General features: G+C 42.2%; 1 protein-coding gene across 4 annotated transcripts in view; it reads left to right on the top strand.

Moving 5' to 3' along the window:
* Positions 1-20,831, top strand: part of CPLX2 (complexin 2) — a 124,238-nt gene extending 103,407 nt beyond the window's left edge. For all 4 annotated transcript variants that reach the window (XM_075600885.1, XM_075600887.1, XM_075600883.1 and 1 more), the window contains one exon: positions 17,240-20,831. In XM_075600885.1, coding sequence (XP_075457000.1) covers positions 17,240-17,437 — 198 coding nt within the window. In that variant the 3' untranslated portion in view covers positions 17,438-20,831. The remainder of the gene's footprint in view (positions 1-17,239) is intronic.
* Positions 20,832-22,592: the final 1,761 nt, after the last annotated feature.

The following is a 22,592-nucleotide window of genomic DNA, read 5'->3' as shown; positions in this document are numbered from 1 at the left end:
TATCAACACTGTCCAATATCTTGGACTTTATTTGTGGACACACAAATAAAAGCATTTCGTTAGCCACAGAACGGTATCATCTATTTATTTTTTGATTATATATATATATATATATATATATATATATATATATATATATATATATATATATATAACAACAAGAAAAGAAAGCGCCCGATCCTAGTGTAATATGAAAAAATACACTTTTAATACAATTTACTAGGTCCAACAATTTTAAACTCACAAACGAACGTGAAATAAAAGCATGTAATGAGTATACTCATTCGCCAACTGCACGATGATACTGCTCCGCTTCCATGCCTCTCCTCTCCTCCGTGAAGTCCCAGCTCCTCTGAGCCACCGTAGAGCAGGGCCTTGGAGGCTGCTCAACCTCTCCCGATGTAACCCGGAAGTCCACCACTCTCACAGTAGTATCCGGATGGGAGGAAATGGCTCTGTGACCCCCGCCGAGGTGAAGACAGGCGCAAATCTTACACAGATGTGTACCAGTGTTCGTAGAGTCCCAGCAGGTTGTGCAGTGAGGTATACTCAGTACCAATAGCTCACACTAACTTCCCAATGCGTTTCATCACACACAGTGATTTCACCAGGGGAACACTGGTTTGTGAGTTTAAAATTGTTGGACCTAGTAAATTGTATTAAAAGTGTATTTTTTCATATTACACTAGGATCGGGCGCTTTCTTTTCTTGTTGTTTGCAGATCATTGGGAGGTCGTTGGTTCCTGCAGAGAGCAGCTTGATCCAGATCCATCTATCATTCCTTTATATATAGGATTAACATCATCTTCATTGGTTTGATATGGATTTTTATTGATTTTTTATTGATCTTTGATGACATTGACTGGTACAACATTTTTTCAATCATTTTTATATTTTTGGTTATATTTTAACCAATAGCTCGCACTAAGTAACTATATTGGGTTTTTAATTTTAGGAATATAAATTCCATTGTATTTTGTTTGTATGTATGTAGACATTTTTATAATCATATCAATTGTCTTTTTGGTATATTATCACTGACTACGGAGACACCATTAGGATCATTGGCATCTAGTGTTATAGCATTAGCACCTGAGGAGCGCAGTCTTCTTTTGTTTGTATAATATATATGATGAAGCTGGTAATATACTGTAAGGCTAACATTTAAACAGGTTATTGTCAGTACCATACTTACCTTACATACTTACATACTTACCTTACATACTACCCTACTATACTTACTGTACCTGTACTTACCTTACAGTACAGTACCTTACTACATGCTTGTGGCATTCCCATTACACTCTAAAAGAACGGGCAAAATGCTGCTAATAAGTTAATGTTGTTGTTGCATTTTTGTATAGTCATTATGTCATTCCAGAAACTCTTTATTCCTTTGACTAATTCCTCCTTGTTGGACGGTTTCACAACCTTTCTTATATGATCCCTCATCGCATGCCACACCAGTTCTATAAGGTTCAAATCTGGTGATCTGGAATGGGAGGGAAAAAAATTGCGAATTAGTTGAACAAATAAAAACAGTTTAAATCAATGAGAAATAGTTACTGTATACTGGAGCACATACTCCGGTGGCGTCTTAACCCACTTGATCCCGCTCGCAAGAATATAGGCGATTACGGCGGTATGTTTAGGGTCATTGTCCTGGAAGAACCGGTGACCACCAGATGGGAAATCATGCCTAATGAATTTAACAATACGGGTGACAATTTGCTCTTGGAAAAATACTTTATCCATGATTCTTGGAACAAGAGAAGAAAAAATGATGAAAAACCTGAACAATAGGGTACATAAGACACGACAGTAGTACAGTGCATAAGGCTACAGCATGTGACTTTGTGCATTATTTTACCATCCAATATGATTATGCATCCTGGTCCATGTCTAGAAATCGCACCCCACACATGCATCTTCAGTGGGTGCTTGGGCCACGGCTTCAGAGACAAACGGCCTTTTTGTTGAATGCAAAAGTGGCAAATCTCTCAAGAGCTACTGTTGTCTTGTCAGAAAAGAAAGATAATGAAAAGTCTCGTCACTTTCGATTCATGCCTGTGCTTGATCCACTCTTTTTATCTTGTTGGCCTCCCTTATCATAGAATACGCTCTGTAATGACAAGGAATAATTTTACATGTACAGTATAACCACACTTTTACCTACAGTACAGTTGTATACAACACTTTACCTGTATTGTCCTAACTACAGTGCAGTAATTACAGTATCAACACTGTTCTGTCACTCTGCATACTATTGCATTATACTGTACTTTATTACAGTAGGACACTTGATACGTCCGTATGTCCATCCTATTTGACGTCTCCTCACCCTGATGCTGGTCTCAGATGCTGTGATATTGTCACTGTTCTCTAGAACAGTCTTGACTGTTGCTGCACAGCGCTCATCATTACCCTCACTGATTTCGTCAACCAGACGCTTTGCCATCCTACAGTTAAAAGGAAAAGAGAATAATTTGTTAGGCCCAAAAATTATTCAAAACCAAATACATGAAATATATTTAAAATTATATTTCTAAAATTAGTATAGTAATTTTTTGGGCTCTAAAAGAATTGCAAAGAAAAGAAGTAAACAAAAAAAATGCATTTTGATATGCAAGAAGCTTTTAGAGTAATACAGTAATTGCAGAAAGAAAACAAAAATACTTATTCTGTTGTGAGTGGACTCCGCTCTATACTTTTAGTCTGACCATGGACATGATAGCTGACAGTGCTTTGTACTAAATCGAGTCCCGAACTAAGTAACCAGTGTTTGATTTGTAAAATTCCATGCCCTCTCTTGTACATATCTTGTATTCTCATGCTGAGATCCTTCGAATAACTTTCCTCGGCATCGTTGCTTTAGAAAATAAATCAAGAACTGAGGAATGTATATTCGATGTATATTCAATGTGCATTGAATCAACAGAAGTGATGGTGTATTTATAATGGACCTAAACAGGTAATGTTATCGCCCACTTTTAACACCTGCAACTCTTGTCCACGCCCGGCCAAAATTTCCGCCAGGGACACTATGCATAAAAGGTGACACAAATTGCATCGCTGATCTCTATCTGAATGAGCTCTTGTCTAGATACTGTATTGTGCATTCTTCCATCTGCATCCATGGATCAACCCTGATTCTATGGACGCAGGAACCTGCTTTGTTCTGCTGTGCCGACCACGAGAAAGCGAAAGTCTGAAGCTTTTTCCAAGCCAAAGCAAAAGGTGCCAAAAGAAAAGGTTCCTGAAGGCTCCCAAGGCAAAGAACCCTGGCCCTTTGTATGTGAAAAAGAAAATGGCCAAAATCTGTGAGGATCAAGTTCTTTGGACGGGCCCCAGAAGTGCCCCTGCACCAACCGAAGCCAAATCAGACGTCCCAGACTTCTCATTGACATCACCCACCGTCAATGATTCCCAGACATCCACCCACTCTGACGCTTTGTCCACTGATGTTTGCACCGAAGGCCCAAGCTCACCTCCTCCAGCACCCAGCCACGACAATGTTCGTCCCAAAGCCCCCAACTCACCTCGTCCAGAACCCAGCCATGCCGATGTTCGTCCGGATGACACCAGTCCTCCTTGCAACAGATCCAGCTCAGCCACCCGCATGCTGGATGTTTTTAGTGGTATCGAAATGACTGACAACTCAACAGAGCAATACAGGGACAGAATGGAGGCCAAGATGGATCGTGTTTTGGAGACCATGGAGAATAGGGATGGGTGCATGGGTGTTCGTCTGGATAAGATTGAGAGGAACATCATGGGGCTCTATTCTTTGCTTGGAGTCCCTGCCCCTGTATGTCCGATGCAGGAGGGTGACCTGGAGGCGCCCTATTCTCCCATGGAGGAACCGCATACCCCCCACCCCATGCACCCTCTCAATCCCTGGATTTCACCTTCACGGTGCCAACACCAGGGATACCACGGGACTCCCTCTATTAGGATACACGTATACCCTTCTGTTGGAGGTGATGACAACCCCGGTAAGAGCTAGGCCATGGCAGGAGGAAAGCATCCTCCCAGACCATCTGCTCCTGCCCGCTGCCAGAACACAACTTCTCCAGGACGCATCCTCCCAGACATCATGCTGAATGACCCAAAGTGTCCAGGAGAAATACCAGATCAGATGTTGTGGTCTACCTCAGAAATATGCCCAGTTAATCTTTAAACACCACATCAGTTTTGAGATGTACAGCAAGTGGACCCAAAATATCAATTATGAAGGCAATAAATACAAGAAGGTTCTTCCTGCAAATTTAAGGAGAACAATAATCAACAACGTGAAGCTCTATTTTAATTACCACTCTTCTTTCGAGAACCGTGAGAGACAGCATCAATGGCATTTTGAGGCATACAGGGGTTCTACACTTTATGAATTTATTTACAAATAAAGATGCGCCACCAATGTTTTTAATCTAAAAAAACAAGTTGATTGTTTTAAATTATTTAATTGTTTAATGCTTATTTTCTATTTTGCATGTCTGGAGCTGGGTGAAGAGGGTGTGCTGTAAATTTCCCCTCCCCTCCCCCCGCCCCCTGGTGCAGGAAACTCTTCCAGCAATACTGCCAGGTACAGTAAGACACAGTGCTCAAATCCATGCATGCCAAGTCACTTCCCCCTAAACCCCCAAAATGCTAATGTAAACCTCTTGTCTTAATGTAAAGTGCTGTGCCGCATGCCATGCATGCTTTGTCTCCCCCAACCCCGCCACTCCCCCAAAACCAGAAGATACTGTACTGTATAATAATGAACTGTACTGGCGTCATGGTTTAATAGTTTTTCCATGGGTAGGCACAATGTAGTCATAATGTACTGTTCCCCATGTCATGCCCTTTCTCCCCAAACCCTCCCAAAATCAGGATTGCATAATGTATGGTGTGATTGATAATATAGTATATGGTCTCTTTCTTTACAGACCCAGATGTCCAAGAAGCACCAGCCATTGCAAAGAAGAAAAAGACAAGCTTATAAATTTTGAAGAGGCGAAGAATTTTTGTATTATTATTTGTTCCTTTATTATCCTGAACAAATAAAAAAAATCATTCTTTAAAAATACTTTTTGGTGTTGTGTACATATGTTTACTGTTTAGACACTTACAGTAGTACTATACATAGTACTAAAGGCATTTTAAGATACTGTATATAAATATCTTGTTGACATACTTTACAGTAGTTTATATAGTATAAACATATTGCAAATAATGTGCCTTTACTGTTTAGATACACATACAGTAGCACTATACTGTGCATACTGTAATATAAAGTTGTAAAGGCATTTACATATATATAAATATCTCACAGACATAACGTATATATAAATCTTGAAATCAAGTTGCTTTTAGTGCTTAAATAAACTTACAGTAGTAAGTAAATAAAGTACTGATGTTATTTAAATATACTGTATCTAAATATATCTTTTACATACATTACACTAGAAAAATCTTTAAAATATGTTGCATTTACTGTTTACATACACTTACAATAGCACTATACACACTGTAATGTAAATTTCTAAAGGCATTTAAATATATAAAATGTCACATTGATATACTGTACAGTATATTATACTGTATACTGTAAATCTAGAAAATAAAAGTTGTTTTTACTATTTAGATACACTAACAGCAGTACTACTGTACACCAGATATCTTGCGCCTCCATGAGGAAATGCACTGTATCTTACTGTACAGTAATTACTGTACAGTAATTTTACTCTGAACAAGAGTACATAATGACACGCATGCGCATACATGTGATGACACGCATATGCATTTCAACAAGGTTCCAATTTGACATACACGCATGCGCAGAAATGTGATGACACGCATATGCATTTCAACAAGGTTCCAATTTGACATACACTCATGCACGACATATGCATTTACATTCAGAAGAAGAGTCGACGTTGTATTTTTGTATTATTCATTTTAACTCTTATCCTGTACAAATAAAACATTTAATTTGTTAAAAATACTTTTTGTTGTGTGTTCATATTTTTAAACACACAACAAAAAGAATTTTTAACTAATTACATTTTTACAGCAGGAAAAAAAACCTCTAGGGAGGAAAAGTGGAGCACTGCGCAGGGACAAAATGCAGGAACCGGCACACCAATACTAAAAACTGGTTTATTGAGCAACTAAGTGAGACACCAACAGCATAGCAACCACCAACTCTGACGCGTTTCGGGCTAGGCCCTTTGTCAAAGAGTTTTTTCCTGCTGTTGATCTTCTATCAAGTTGGATGCACGCTTTGACGGAGTTCCTGCTGTTCACTTTCACTTCCTACAACAGTGAGTGTACTCTGGTATTGTCCTACTGCATACTGTTAAGTGTTACCTAAATGCTCTGTGGCTTTATCTAAGTGTGGTTGGTTAAAAGGTGACACTCTACCTTTGGTAATTGTGTCTCCCTAGTACCCTATAAATCCCACTTTATGATTTAAGCCGGTCAAGATGGCAGCCACTTATTTATGAGCTATAGGATTCAATTACACTTTATATCAGTATTTCCATTATGTATATTGGAGCAGCTATTTAAGGATTATATACCCAGGATCAAGATTGTTATTATCCAGTCTATATGGGATCTATTGGATTAATTACTATGTGACTGTGATTTGTTTCTGCTGCACCGTGGATGGACTTTATGTCCTTTGTTTTTCTAATTACATTTTTAATTAATCTTCTACAGTTTACGGGTTTGTGTATGGCTAAGGAGCCTCAAAAAGGACTTCTTTCCCATGTTAATCTTGAAATTACAATTACACACACTTGAAGTACTGTACGGGAATAAAAGACAGGTTGAATTGCAATTAGATTTTTAGGAGAACAACTTGCGATCGTCCACTTGAGTTTCTCGACGGTATTGCAGACAACGCTAAAATGCAATTTTCTGCACTCGGTCAAAACACTAGTAAAATCGCGTCGTAACATGGGAAAATTTCAAGAAATCACTTACCAAGTCCGGGTGTACCACGGAATTCAACCTGCGATATGAACGGATAGCAGTCGCTGCATGTGTACTGTACTCCCTCCAACTACCTATTTAACAAGGAAAACTCCTAAAGGGGCAATGCCATGTAACAGGGGGGAAAAACATATTGGCTTCCTAAGAAAGATTTAGTCACGGTAAAGTAAAAGTACTTATTTGCATTATGTTAAAGATTAAATGAATATCCCTTTTCTCCAGATTTGGACAATTCATATCACCTACTTATGTTTCTCTGTTTGACTGGTGATGGCTTCAGAATTACTATACAAACAATTGGAAAAAACAAACAAAGATAGTTTGGAGGACTGACAGTCTTCTCACCTATTAACATTAGATAACGATTGTAAAAACCACCACAAGCTTTTGTTTATCATGGACAAGTTTTTTTTAAATACTTAAAATAAGGTGTCTATCAGCAACACTTTAATCTTCTTATTCTTTATTTGTGAACCGCTAACATATTCTGTAGCGCGGTACAATAGGGTACAGAGGGTTTATGTATATTGCATAAACGGTTACATACAAGTGAGGGCGGACATGCACAAACAGATACAGAGAGATAATGAGGGACCTGCTCATGATACCTTACAATCTAGATGGACAGTCTTTTGTTAATAATTACTCTCTGAGATAATTGTCTCCGTTATCCATCTATAATAGTACAGCATACATTTAGCGCAATATTTTATATTCTATCCTTTTTTTATAACTCCTTCAGCATGACTCCCTATTTTTATAATAAAACTGAATCCTCCTCTAGATATTAAATATTATTTACCAGTTACCCCATCTGTAAGGCTGTCCCATATAGCCAATTTTTGCATTGACCAAAAGTCCTTTCGTAATGTAACGCTTGACTGCCGGCAGACCCGAGGCCAGTCCCCAGTACTGAGGTGGGTAAGGGTATAACACGCACCCACAGCAGTGAGGGCGTGACCGTAGTGTGGTATGATGTGTTGCCGGTCTGGTGAGAAAGGGTTAGCCTGATACTTGCCGCGTCCGGGGCGCCACATCCGAAGGTGGAGATCCGTAAGCCATAGGTCAAGGGCAGGAGAGAGCAGCATAGTGAGGTCCAAAGCCGAGACCAGGGAGTAGCGAGGTACACGAAGTCTAACGAGAGCCGAGATCAAATCCAAGGGTATCAAATGAGGCCAGGGACTAGAGCGAGAGCTGCAACACAAAAGAGAGCCAGGCATAGACCTCCGTACTACAAGAGCAACAGGAAAACTATGCAAAGCGAGGAAGGAGAGGGCAGACAGGAACTATAAATGTTGGAGAACCAATAGGAGCAAGAGGCGGAGCGGGGGCTTGACTGAGCGGTCTCAGGGATAGGTTTAGATGCCTGGTGTGGTGTTCCTAGTGGGAATAGCCTCCAGCTGATGGGAGGTGGAGCCAAGGCTGCAGGAGGAGTGTAGAAGAGGCCGGGCACGCGCGCGCCCTGTAACATTCCCCGCGCGCGCCCCTGCAGTTTGCGGGCGTAGGCGGCGTGTGCCGCGGAGGAGCAGAGCGGGTCCCGACCGGAGCGGGTAAGGAGCTGGTGGGGAGGGGGCCTGGGACGAGCGGCAGTACTGGGAGCCGGGGTGACGGGGACCCGCTGTAAGGCACTTGTCCCCCGATCTTTACAGTACCCCCCTTGAGGATCGGACTCCAGACGATCCTCCAAGGTTTATGAGGAAATTTCCGATGAAATTGCTTAAGTAGAGCTGGGGCGTGAATGTGATGACAAGGTACCCAAGAAAGTTCCTCCGGACCATATGCCTTCCAATGAACGAGGAATTTAATTTTGCCCCTGGAAAGTCGTGAATCGAGAATGGACTGGACTTCTAATTCTTGTTGCCCCTGTATCATGACTGGGTTGGGTATATGAGGATGGTCCAGAAAATGTACATTCTGGAAGAAGGGTTTCAGGAAGGAAACGTGGAACACTGTGGGTATCCTCATGGTGGGAGGTAGAAAAAGCTGATATGCTACCGGGTTGATCCGTTCGAGGACCTTGAAGGGACCCAAGAATCTGGGTGCCAGCTTCTGAGAAGGAGATTTAAGCTTGATATTTTTAGAGGAAAGCCAGACTCTGTCCCCAGGTTTATACACCGGTGCCACCTGACGTCGCCGATCTGCTTGGATCTTCTGTTTTTGGACGGCCCCTTGCAAGGCTTTTTGGATCCTCTTCTCTTGTAAATTAGAGACTTGGATATCTGCTGCCGGTAGACCAGACGGAATGGAAGAGAGGGGAAGACTGCTAGGGTGGAGCCCATAATTAATGAAGAATGGCGACTCTTGTGTGGATTCATTCCTCAGCGAATTAATCGCAAACTCTGCCCAGGGTAATAGATCTACCCAGTTGTCTTGAGATTCCGACACAAAACATCTAAGATACTGCTCCAAGGTCTGGTTCATTCTCTCCATCTGGCCGTTGGTCTGTGGGTGATAACCCAAGGAGAAGAGGAGGGATCTGCCAAGTCTCTGAGAAAATGCTCGCCAAAACATAGAAATGAATTGTGTGCCCCTGTCCGAGACAATGGTGAGTGGAACGCCGTGTAGCCTGAAAATTTCTTTAGCAAATACGTCGGCCAAGGTAGCCGAATTAGGAAGACGCTTGAGGGGTACAAAGTGTGTGTGCTTGGAAAATCTGTCCACTACTACAAGGATCATATTTATCCCTTTAGAGGGTGGGAGTTCCACCATAAAGTCCATGGATATATGTTTCCAAGGCCGTTCAGGGATGGGAAGGGGCAGGAGAAGCCCAGATGGTTTGTGTCGGGCGGACTTTCTCTGAGCGCACACCGGACAAGCTCTCATGAAATCAAAAATGTCTTTGCTCATTTTAGGCCACCAAAAGGTCAGTTTGATTAAATCCAATGTCCTTTTGAAGCCCGGATGGCCAGCCGATCTGGAAGAATGCCCCCACTCCAGGATCTTGTGGCAAAAATGTGGAGCAGCGTACAGACGTCCTTCTTGCACCTTTATTCGCCTAGGGATATGAGCCTGGGCTTTGGTGATCTCATCCAGGATATCAAAAGTATTGGCAGAAATTATGTATTTGGCAGGCAGAATGGTCTCCGAAGGTTCATTAGATCTCTCCTCAGTAGAGAACTGGCGTGAAAGTGTGTCGGCCTTAATATTCTTGGTACCAGGAATATACGAAATCGTGTAATTGAATCGGGAGAAAAAAAGTGCCCAACGTGCTTGACGTGCTCAATTTACAATACGTTTTTGTGATCGGTGAGAATTGCCACTGGGTGTCTCCATTCTTGCAAGGCTAACTTGATTGCCAAGAGTTCTCGGTTCCCGACATCATAATTTCTCTCGGCCAAAGAGAATTTCCTTGAAAAGAAACCACAAGGATGGAGTTTTTCTTGAGGTGAGGACCTTTGCGAGAGTACTGCCCCAGCTCCAACATCGGAAGCGTCAACTAGTAGTTTGAGAACCCAAGGAAACGCTGGATGGCTTTTAGGGAATTCGGTAACAGCCAGTCTGGAACAGCCTTCAACTTCTCAGGATCCATGGTGAAGCCTTTGTCGGAAATTATATAGCCTAGGAAGGTTGTGGATGATAGGGGGAAGAGACATTTCTCCATCTTCGCGTAGAGGCTATTTGCGCGAAGCCGAGCGAGGACCACCCTGGTATGTTGTATGTGCTCCTCAAGGTTTCTGGAGAAAATGAGGATGTCGTCCAGGTATATTATGACGAAATTACCCAAAATGTCCCGGAAGATGTCATTCATAAATTCTTTGAAGACAGCTGGGGCATTGCAGATGCCAAACGGCATCACGAGATATTCATAATGGCCCGTGCGTGTGTTGAATGCAGTCTTCCACTCGTCACCCTCCCGTATTCGGATTAGATTGTAAGTTCCTCTCAGGTCAAGTTTGGAGAATACAGAGGCTCCTTGGAGCCGGTCAAAGAGTTCCGAAATTAGAGGAGGGGGGTACCGGTTTTTAGCTGTGATTTTGTTAAGCCCACGAAAGTCGATACAGGGTCTTAAGGAGCCATCCTTTTTCTTCACGAAGAAGAACCTTGCCCTGGCCGGGGAAGTGGAGTTCTGAATAAAACCTCTCTTGAGGTTCTCCTGGATGTAAGTCGTCATAGCCTCGGTCTCAGGCACGGAGAGGGGATACAATTTAGACTTATGGAGTGTGGCTCCAGGAATTAATTCTATGGGGCAGTCATACGAACGATGAGGCGGCAGAACCTCAGCCTGGGTCTTGTTGAAGACATCCAAGAAATCCCGGTATACTTCTGGAAGGGTGGAGAGAGGTGGTAACGAAGTGTCGAGGCCAGCGAGCATGGTAACGGGGGGTATGACAGCCTCCTTCATGGTAGGGCCCCACTGGAATGGCAATTCGTCCATCCAATCGCCACGCGGATTGTGAAGCTGGAGCCATGGCAATCCCAGAATGACCTGGACTGTGGGTGAGTGGAAGACATCGAAGATGATGACTTCAGTGTGACCGTCCGTGGTGGTGAGTGTGAGGGGAACAGATTCCCAGATAATTGACGCTGGTTGGAGAGGTCGGCCGTCAATAGCCTCAAGGCCGATGGATACCCTCTTCTTGACTAACGGAATTTGGTTGTTGCAGGCATAGTCGTGATCCAGGAAGTTGCCACCAGACCCGGAGTCGATGAATGCTGCGACCGCTACCCGGACATTGGGACCCTCGAGGGTTATAGGCAAAAGAATTCTCTTCGGGAGCTCTTTGGGAGGAGAGGGGCAAGGAGAGATGGTACCCAGAAAAAGCCCCTCAAACTTTACTGGGCGTTCTCGTTTCCCAGTCTCAGGCGGCAGTAACGTACTTGGTGATCCGGAGAACCACAGTAGAAGCAGAGGCCCTCATTTCGGCGGCGTGTTCTTTCAGCGGTCCGGAGCTGTTGACTACCGATCTGCATAAGCTGAGGGGCATCCAATGCTGGAAAGGCCAAGGGAGGAGGCCTAGGAGAAGCAGCCGTGGACGGCATAAATCGGGGACGCTGGCACTCCTGGCGTCTCTCTTGAATGCGCTGGTCCACCCGGATGCTGAGGGTAATGAGATCCTCCAAAGAAGAGGGGCGGGCATGAGCTGCCAGATCATCCTTGAGGGATTCGGATAATCCCTGTCAGTTTGCCGGGGAAAGGGCATCATCATTCCACCGAGTCTCTGCAGCGATTTTGCGGAACTCCACCGCATATCTTGCAGCCGACCTGCGACCCTAGGAGAAATGAAACCAGGAAGAAGCGGCAGTCTCCCTATTCGCTGGCGTATCAAAGACTTGCTGGAATTCTCGCCGAAATCTGGGGATATCCTGCATTATTTCTGATCTGTGTTCCCAGAGAGGCGAAGCCCAAGTGAGAGCATCGCCCATCAGCAGGGCGTAGATATAGGCCACCTTAGAGCGATCTGTGGGAAACCGAGACAGGGACATCTTGAACTGGACATCACATTGGTTCAGGAATCCCCGGCAAGTAAGGGGATCTCCGGCATACCGGTTGGGTGGTGGAATACGTGGCTCCGAGACGCCCAAAGTTACTGGAGCAGGAGGGGACGGTGCAGCTGGCGAGTCCCGCAGGGAGAGTTTTGAAAGCTGCTGTGCCACGGCCGTTACTTGATTGCTCAGGAATTGCCAGTGTTCCATGGACACACCTTGGCCCACCTCAGGGGGGTCTCTGCATTTGGTGGGCTCTGCATAATGTAACGCTTAACTGTCCGCAGACCTGGCCTGTCCCCAGTACTGAGGTGGGTAAGGGTATAACACGCACCCACAGCAGTGAGGGAGTGCAGGAGTGTGGTATGATGCGTTGCCGGGTCTGGTGAGAAAGGGTTAGCCTGATACTTGCCGCGTCCGGGGCGCCAGAGGTGCGAAGGTAGAGATCCATAAGCCGTAGGTCAAGGGCAGGAGAGAGCAGCATAGTGAGGTCCAAAGCCGAGTCCAGGGAGTAGCGAGGTACATGAAGTCTAACGAGAGCTGAGATCAAATCAAAGGGTATCAAATGAGGGCAGGGACTGGAGTGAGATCTGCAACACAGAGCCAGGCATAGACCTCTGTACTACAAGAGCAACAGGAAAACTATGCAGAGCGAGGAAGGAGAGGGCAGACAGGAACTATAAATGTTGGAGAACCAATAGGAGCAGGAGGCGGAGCGGGGGCGTGACTGAGCGGTCCTAGGGATAGGTTCAGATGCCTGGTGTGGTGTTCCCTAGTGGGAATAGTCTCCAGCTGATGGGAGGTGGAGCCAAGGCTGCAGGAGGAGTGTAGAAGAGGACGGCAGCACGAGCGCCCTGTAACACTCCCGCTGTAAGGCGCGTGTCCCCCGATCCCTTACACTTAACCTTTCCTGTTTATTTAAAGAAAATACTCAGAGACGACTCCACTTTCTGCTGTCGTTTTGTGACTTCTTGGGCACATCCTTCTCCTCCCTCACTTTGAATTGTGCTTGTATAGCATTTACAAAGTAATGTGAAGAACATAGCTACAGTATTAATGAAAGAATATGTATAGCAGGAAGAAATGTAATGACTATATTGGCATCTAGGAAAGTAGAAGAAGGTTCCCATTGTGCTCACTGTGAAAACACAACTGAACTGGAAGGAGTGAAGTGTCTGTAAAATGAATGAGGTTCTCATCGATACACACTGATGCATACCAAGATGCTTAATAGCATAATAAAATGCTACAGTTGTAAGTTAAGACAGCAGAAAACGTAAATGGTGCATCCAATGCTCCCGTTCCAAATCACAATGAGAGGCAGTAAGAAAAATGCAGTGCGGTGAACTCAGAAAGAGTGTAATGAGCACAGTGAAATGAGAAACTGGTATATGTGAATGTATAAATTGGATGGCATCAGTCTAGGTATCAAGAATAATGGATCTGTAATGTTACATACACATTGGGGTCACACCTCATTGTTCATCCAGCTTCCTGCTTCGATATAAAGCAATAAACAATATATAATCTGCCTGTTTTATATGGCGATTAGGATATATTCAGTTTTAAGCTTCATGTACTTCTTATATATTTAATTATAGATTTCAAATTGCATTTTCTCTTTGCTTGTTCTTTTTTTCTCTCTCTTTCCGCAAACACTCTCCCTTTGGTTTATGCCCTCACTCTCCATGTGTCTATTTCTGCTGACCCATTCTGTTTCTACATATTGTTCATTGTCCTGTAACCAGTGAGCATGCTTTGCAGTGGGCTGGGTCACCGAATTATTCATTAGCCCCAGAGCTCTACACATCTCCCTCTGCCTTGTCTTACAATTTGTGCTCTTAATCCATATGCTTCCAATGTTCAACGGGTGCACTGACAGACGATGCATTTGGAGCCATTGTTACAGTAAATACCCCCCAGTCGTGTTTCTCTTTGGGGAAAAAAACAGATATCTGCTACTGTGAGCTTACAAGCTATAATTTTAAGCAAACGCCATCAATAAAATAATGTTATGCCACCACAGTGACTTAAAGTTAACAATTAATATCCACTACTGGAGATACAAATGTATTTACATATAGTAGTATCTTTACCAAAATGTATATTGTCTTAATCTGACATACTCACAAAAACAGTCATTTTATTGGCAGAGGTCACACTAAATAAATTTAAAGTAAGGTAACATGCCTCCAATGTTTTCTAGTTGCATCTGTGACCTTGTGCTTTGAGGTCAACAGTTTGTTTGGTCCCTGAAGAGATTCTAGGGTTTGATGCTATCATTAGATCTCTTAATATTCCAGAACCAAGTCATATCTGCCCTATAATCTCCCTCAGGCGTCTCATTTTCTCTGCAGATGTCCCATCTAATCACAAGATGGCCAGGAGGACACACATCTTTAATATCCTGTCAGGGAGATGAGAGAGATATGACACATTAAATCTTTTCTCTCACATTCCAACCTACCAAACAAATAAAGAATGATTTTCCTGAGAGATTTTTTTTTTCTGTTGTTTTAGGGCTGCCTGCAATGGGGGTGTAGGATGCATGAACTGCAATGTAGCTCCTGAAGTTTTTCTTTTAGTTAGGATGTTGTGTGACCTGTGTGTGAGAGGAAAAGGTGTGTGTTCCTGATGTGTGTATGGAAATTGAGAGACATGTCTTCCTCATGTCCCTGTGGATGTTGGGATGAGAGGAATGTGTCAATGGCATATCCAGGGCCGCTAACAGAAATCGTGCGGCCAAGGACAAACATTTTAAGCAGGGCCCCCCCCCCCCATGTAGGCGGTATTGCGAGCTGCCCCCCTCCCCCCATTTTACACTTCACAAGCCCCCTCTCTTCCTCCCCTTCCCATGTATTTCTCTCCCTTCCATCTCACCCCCTCTCACTCTCTCGCTTCTCATGTATTTCTCTCCTCTGCATCTCACTCTTACTCCCTCTTTTCCTCAGTCAACCCCTCTCTCCTCTCCCTACGTCACTTACCCCACGCTCACTCATTCCCTCCCCCACTACACAATTCCCCCCCCAAATGCACACAGAAACCCACCTACCCAATGCATATAAAAAACAATACTTATACTCCCATACGTACATATATGTATATACAAATATATATATATATATATATATAGGCAATACGATACCGTTTGACGAATATCAGAGGCACCACTCCAAGTAGGTAGTCAAAAGACAATTGTATTAATAAGACATAGTTTCCAACGTTTCGGTCCTCGTACGGGACCTTTCTCAAGGTGATGTGAGAAAGGTCCCATACAAGGACCGAAACGTTGGAAACTATGTCTTATTAATACAATTTTCTTTTGATTACCTACTTGGAGTGGTGCCTCTGATATTCGTCAAACGGTATCGTATTGCCTATTTACAGTATACCATACAGGATTTGCACCCACTTCATTGATTTTCCAGACGGAGTGCCTATTGTTCTTCCTTATCTACTATATATATATATATATATATACACACACATCATATGAAAAAACAACCCTCCCCAATACATATAAAAATACCCCCAAGCCCCCCAATACATATAAAAATACCCCTAAGCCCCCCAATACATATACAAATTCCCCCAAGCCCCCCGATACATATAAACATTCCCCCAAGCACCCCAATACATATAAAAAGACCCACAATCCCAAATACATATAAAAAAGAACCCCACCTCAACAATACATATAAAAATACCCCACTATACATATTAAAAAGACCCCCACCCCCAATACATATTAAAAATACTCCAACCTCCCCAATACATATTTTTAAAAAGCCCACCCCCAATACATATTTAAAAAGACTCCCACCACCCCACCCCCCCACCCAATACATATTAAAAAGACCCCCACAATACATATAAAAAATACTTAACTTGTGATGTATCAGGCCAGGTCCAGTGGATGTTGTGGCCCAGCAGCTAGCACTGCAAGTTGGGCTCGACTTCTGGCCAGTAATCTCGCAGCTGGACCCCGACTCTCCCCTCAGAAGCAGACTGCATGCCTCTATCCCTCTGTCTCAAGCGAGCTTCCGACAGGCCTCCCTCTCATGCCGTCGCTCGCTGGAAGCAGAGAGCGCTGACGTCAGAGCGCTTCCAGTGTGCTGACGTCAGAGAGGCCCGTCGGCGTGGGACAGAGGGAAAGAGTCATGCAGGATGCTGCTAAGGGAGAGCCGGGCCCAGCCGTAAAAGGACCGGCAGACAGGCCTGGTCAGAGGTCGGGCCCAACTTGCAGGGCCCGACTCACTAGGCCCAGGACTCCAACCCCGGCAGACCCACCCTGTTGGCAGCCCTGGGTGTATCTCTAAATGTTGGGTGGAGAAATGTGTGTCCTTTTTCCTTTGTGGAGAAGTTGATGGTAAGAGAAGTGTTTCTATATTGAAGGCTATGAAAAGTATATTTCATTGAATCTTATGTTGGTAGATGTGTACATTTCCCTAATGCCTCTGCAGTATGGAGTGATAGGTGATGATGTAGTGTATGTATATTTTCCCCAGGTAATATTAGTCTATGCGCTTTATGTGTCTCTGTGGGATTTAGGTAAGAAGCATGCACCCTGATGTTTTTGTGGAATAAAGAAATGGAGCTTGTGACCTTAAATGATTCCAGGGGAAGTGAAAGATAGCTTATATTTATGAATCAGTCAATTGTTACTCAGGATTAACTAAATGTCTCTGAAGCAGGATTGTTTAAGAGTGCTCTAATGAAAATCCCTTTTACCTCCCATCTCTTGTAACAAATAATTTATGCATAGTGGCACCTCATTTGGTATTTAAATATTTTCTAAACACCCTTGACCAGTTCTGTTTCTTGTGTCCTGCAGTATGGCCTGAAGAAGAAAGAGGAGAAGGAGGCAGAGGAAAAGGCAGCCATGGAACAGGCTTGTGAGGGCAGTTTGACTCGCCCTAAGAAAGCCATCCCAGCCGGTTGCGGGGATGATGATGATGAAGAAGAAGAGAGCATTTTGGACACCGTACTCAAGTACCTTCCAGGGCCACTCCAGGACATGTTCAAAAAGTAACCACAACCGCCCACTTGGGACCTCTGCTCCAGCCAAACCCATGTTCAGCTACAAGTAAAGGGAAAGCCAATGGAATCTTTGACCAAGAGAAATACTCACATAAAAGCACACACATGGATAACACAAATAAGCAAAAACAACCATTAGCACAATTACATAATTCTGTGCACAAACACACCCAAACATACATGCATATACTCCGGCACAAACAGTTATGAACACAAAGTCACAAGACACAACTCCCGTTATTGAGATTGTTTGAGATTCATTTTTTATGCCTCGGATTATGTTACCCGGACCAAGCGAGTCACTGCTCAAAATGATGGTTTCCCCGGCAGTAACAGGGTTTAGAAGTCCTGCCCACTTTGGTGCTATAAGAAAAATGCTCAATGATGGGTTGGATCATTAGTTGGAAGAGAGGATAGGGTTAAAAGTTAAGCCTTACACATATTTGATGAAACAGGTGACAAGAAACTTTGAAACTTGACTGCTCAAGAGCACTTGATACTCTTCATAACCCCGTCACTACTAACATCACATACACTACACAGAATTGCTCCTTCCCTCATGAGGGTACAGGGAGATAAAAAAGTGACAAATGTCATATGCTCATTTACATGTCTGCTCTCTGAAGTTTATATCAACAGTATTCACACTACTGTATGTGATATTTGGGATCTTGAAATACAATAAGCTGTGAGAGGCATGTGGAGATGCCCTGGAGTTTTTCCATCTGTGCTGTACTCTGTATATTGTGTTTTTTGTCACTTTTTTACTCACCTTTCCTTATATCTCCAATGCTAACAGAACCTGCAGTGCATTGCTCCTCTGACTCAGTCTTTCTGACATTTTATTAATTTCATTCCGAGAGAGAATGGGTAACTGAGCACCCTTACACACAATCAAACAATCAAAGGGGCAAGGAGAAAGCTGAGAGAGAATGCATACTGCAAGTCTCTTAGCAATGGTCCTCCTTCAGAACGGGAACAATGAAACAGAGTCAAAGGGTCAGGAGCTACCCCTCACAGACTCTAACTTGGACCAAGAGACTTATCTTTTAGACTTCTTTGAGTGTAATGCTGATTGCATGCTTAGGAAAAATACGAGTGTTTGATGCCTTTTTTTGAAAACTGCAAGCACTGTCTGTCTCAGTCTCGTGACCATCACCCATATTTACTGTTTACATTTGTAACATAACAGCCTGATTAGACCTGTGTACCTAGCCATCCAGTCGTCTGTCTGCGTCCATCAGCCCCTCCCTCTGTTTGTTCATTTCCCCTGTTCCTCAAGACGGACAACCTATGGAAAGTTAGGGATCATGTTTTTTTTCTATGACCAAACCTAACTGATGTGTCTTTGTTTGTTATTGTGCTTCTGTGTTTGTTTTTTGCTTCTTTGTCTCCTTAACTCTTTCCCTGTATAAACATACTTGGTTTGCGTATCAAAGACCAAGTAGTGGATAAAGGCAGAAGTAACACAACCTGCATTATTTTGCAAAGAAGTGCTTCTTAATGTACTCAGTGGCTATACTTTTTCCCCAATTACAGCATTTTGTATACTTATTATGTTAAAAATAGAGTCATGTATGTATGTGCCAGAAGAGCCAAAGCCACAAACAGATAAATACTGAAACATTCCAAGAAATACTAGAGATTATGTAGACATGGGCTCAAGAATATGAAGTCATTGATCGATCCATCAGTATAGTTATGCATAGATCTATTTGCATGGATAGAGGAGAGAATTCTGCGTCTTGTGACGTTGTTGAACCGTGGAGCAAAAATATATACTGCCTTGCAATAGTGGTTGTTTAGATGGTACTGTACTCCAAAAGTGCAAGCCCCTTTTAAGAACATACAATACAGTATCTTGGCACTGCCATAGAGTGAAATGCTCACCCCGGAAATACCTTTATTGAAAATTAAATAATGAAACATATTTCTAATAACCAGAGTCGGATGTCTAAAATCAAACTGCATAATTAAATATAAGTGAATAAACAACAAATGCCACTTCAGTGGGGGCTTGTAAAGGGCTGTAATATATTGACAAGAGAACCCATTATTTTATATCAATATTTCCCTGAAATATTGTATGAATCTATAAAACCATATGAAAATGTAAAAAAAGGAAGTATGCGATAAAAATGCTAACTAAAAGACAATTTGTAAAAAAAAAAAAAAAAAAAAAAAAGACAAAGAAAATGTGTTTTGTCATACCTTTAATTACTCTGCTGTTTGACAACCCAGGATATTAATTAAAAGAGTTGGATCACTGTGATTAGCCCTTACAAACATCTATGTACAGATCTTGTGTATATGTGTGTCCAGTGTGTATGTATGTACTGTGAGATGTTATATGTTATCACTAATATTACTTATATGTGTACTTTCTTTCCTCTCACACATTTTATAAATGACTAACCTAAAACAATATATGTTTCATGCATGCATGCTCCTGTTACACAGTGATCACATTTGAAGATACTGTACCAAGCTGCCCAGTTCGCAAGACTTGGACCGACCAGCCGTGACTAGTCATTGAAGCCAAGGCGCTTCTGTAGGAGATAAAGCCATAAAACCATGACTTGCTGTCTTGTAAAGTCTGCATTGTGTTCATACAGTATACCAAGCCCATTCTGTTCTATACATGAAAATCTACAACCCAACCTACTCGGCGCTAAAGTAATTTTGTGGAGAATAAATCTTCAAGCAATCAAAGCAGTTATAACCCCTTACATTGTGAAGGGGCTGTTGATAATTTGTGGAACTTTTACTCTAGGTGGAACAGTAGAAATTATGCACCCCTTTTTATTATATATAAATTTACCACATATACAGTACAGAAAAGCAATTGGAGTGGTTTATTTTTGCATTGCTTGGAGCACTGACATTTGGGCAAGAAATGCCCCTTCTGCTCCTTTGCCTTAACACCCAACATTGTAAAAGCCCAAGCCTCTGCTATTTATTTTAGAGAGACACTTCGGACCATATTTACGAAGCAGAGTTAAGCTTAAAGACACCTTGCAGCCCATTCAATTGGCCATTCGGTGCCTTAAACCCTAGCACCCTCAATCTGCTTTCATCCACGTGTCCCATATTCTCCTTTTATTTTCTTGACGTTTATTCCTCTTAGCATTTACATTTCGGGACCATTTTATTGTTCGAGAAACCTCACCGAGCATTGATATGGGTCAAGCTTTTTAGGTCCCTTTCATAGAAGATGGTTTAATAATCAAAGCCATAACCCTTACATTGCAATATTTAAAAGTATGAGTGCTGAAAAGTAGACCAGGTTGAAGGGACATACGCACAGAGGTAGGTTCTAGACATATTGATTTATAATGCTGTAAAGTCATCAAATGCTCATAAATATCAAAAACCGTTCACCGCTTTATCGGTCATCATGTTCTTTTGTCTTGGTGGGAAAATGTTGCCAATATTGTCTGTGTAACAAGGACCAGCTCTAGGTTACGCCTCATGCTGTCAGTGTCCCATGTTTCCACTCTACCTCGTGTCGGATAGTTGCTAAAAATGAATGGTCACCATAAATTACTAATGACTTAGGAACTGAGTGAAAAGATATAAGTTGTGCAGGGCTCGATGATCTGACTCTGGTTTCAAGATCCACTAGAAAACACTTTATTGTTCCTGTGAGGTATGTGGGCTCATTGGCCATCATAAGTGATTAAAAATATATGAATTAATTGTAATTGTAACTTGGGCTGGAATACCATCACACTTTGTCAGCCTATGGAATCTAGGATGCACGGGACATTAATACTACATTCTGTAAACATAGGGATTATCCAGACAACCCCAATGAAATATGAAATCAGAGCAAAAAAATTAGTTGAACACACAGCAAAATGAAACTCCACTATCTCGGTCTAACCTCTTTGATGCCCGTGAATATTGTAATGTATTTATTTATCTTGCTCCCTCCTCTACTATTGATGCCGTTAAAACTTTAAGAGGAAATCACACTAGATTATCCCAGCTCCTGAGTGCTTTTTACTAAATCTGAAAGTAGCTTTAAAACTTTTACTCAAAAGCACAATTCCTTTCTTCTAGTGATTTGCTACAGCTCTCAAATTAAGATTACCTGAGTTTGTCATCACTTGGTTCCATAGTCGTGGAATGGTTGATAAAGATTCACAAGGACTGAGTTTTGTTTACAGTATTATAACTTTTACTATGTATGTGTATTTTTCAAGTGGTTTTGTATGTGCTGAGTGAAAGAAATACTGTATTGCCTGAACAAAATATTGTCATTAAGAGTGTGTAATGAAATTGTTATATTGGGCATAGGGCTAAGTAGCAAGTCTGGTCTACTCTTTATTAAAGGGGCCAATGTTATATCTTACAGACTATAAAGTCACACATACCTCTACATGTTATTATTTTATTCCCTCAGATATATATATATATATATATATATATATATATATATATATATATATATATATATATATATATATGCAAATACAACTGTATGCTCATCTGCATGTCTTAGGCAGGTCTGCAACACCACCTTTCACCATTATCACCCAGCATACAGCACTTCCACTGCAGCAAGGGATTCTGGGAAATGACATGCAAATGAGCACTCAGTGCCACTTTTTGCTTCAAAAACCATTTTTAACATGGTTCCCTATATATATATATATATATATATATATATATATATATATATATATATATATATTTATATATATAGTGCAGAATAAATGAGTTCTTCAGTATTAGGTGATACCTTTTTTATTGGACTAACAATTTATGTCATAGGACAAGCTTTCGAGAGTTCTCTCTTCTTCAGGTCAAGCAATACTGATATACAAAGGATTCAATGGCTAAAGCAGTGTAGAGAGAGGGGGAAAAAAAGACAACAGATATTTACTGTAGATAAGTTAGGGTGTTAAGTGTTTGAAGCCAGGGGCAGTGTCAAAGAAAGGTGGGGAGGGAAAGGGATGCTGGAGGGGAGAGAAAGTGTGGATAAGAATTGAGGCCAGCATCCCTTTCCCTCCCCACCTTTCTTTGACACTGTCCCCTGGCTTCAAACACTTAACACCCTACCTTATCTACAGTAAATATCTGTTGTTTTGTTTTTGTTTTCCCTCTCTCTACACTGCATTAGCCATTGAATCCTTTGTATA

The sequence above is a fragment of the Ascaphus truei genome, chromosome 5 (genome assembly GCF_040206685.1).
Source record: "Ascaphus truei isolate aAscTru1 chromosome 5, aAscTru1.hap1, whole genome shotgun sequence".
NCBI lineage: Eukaryota > Metazoa > Chordata > Amphibia > Anura > Ascaphidae > Ascaphus > Ascaphus truei.
Note: the sequence above shows the minus strand (reverse complement) of the source record. Positions and strands in the feature narration are given on the sequence as shown.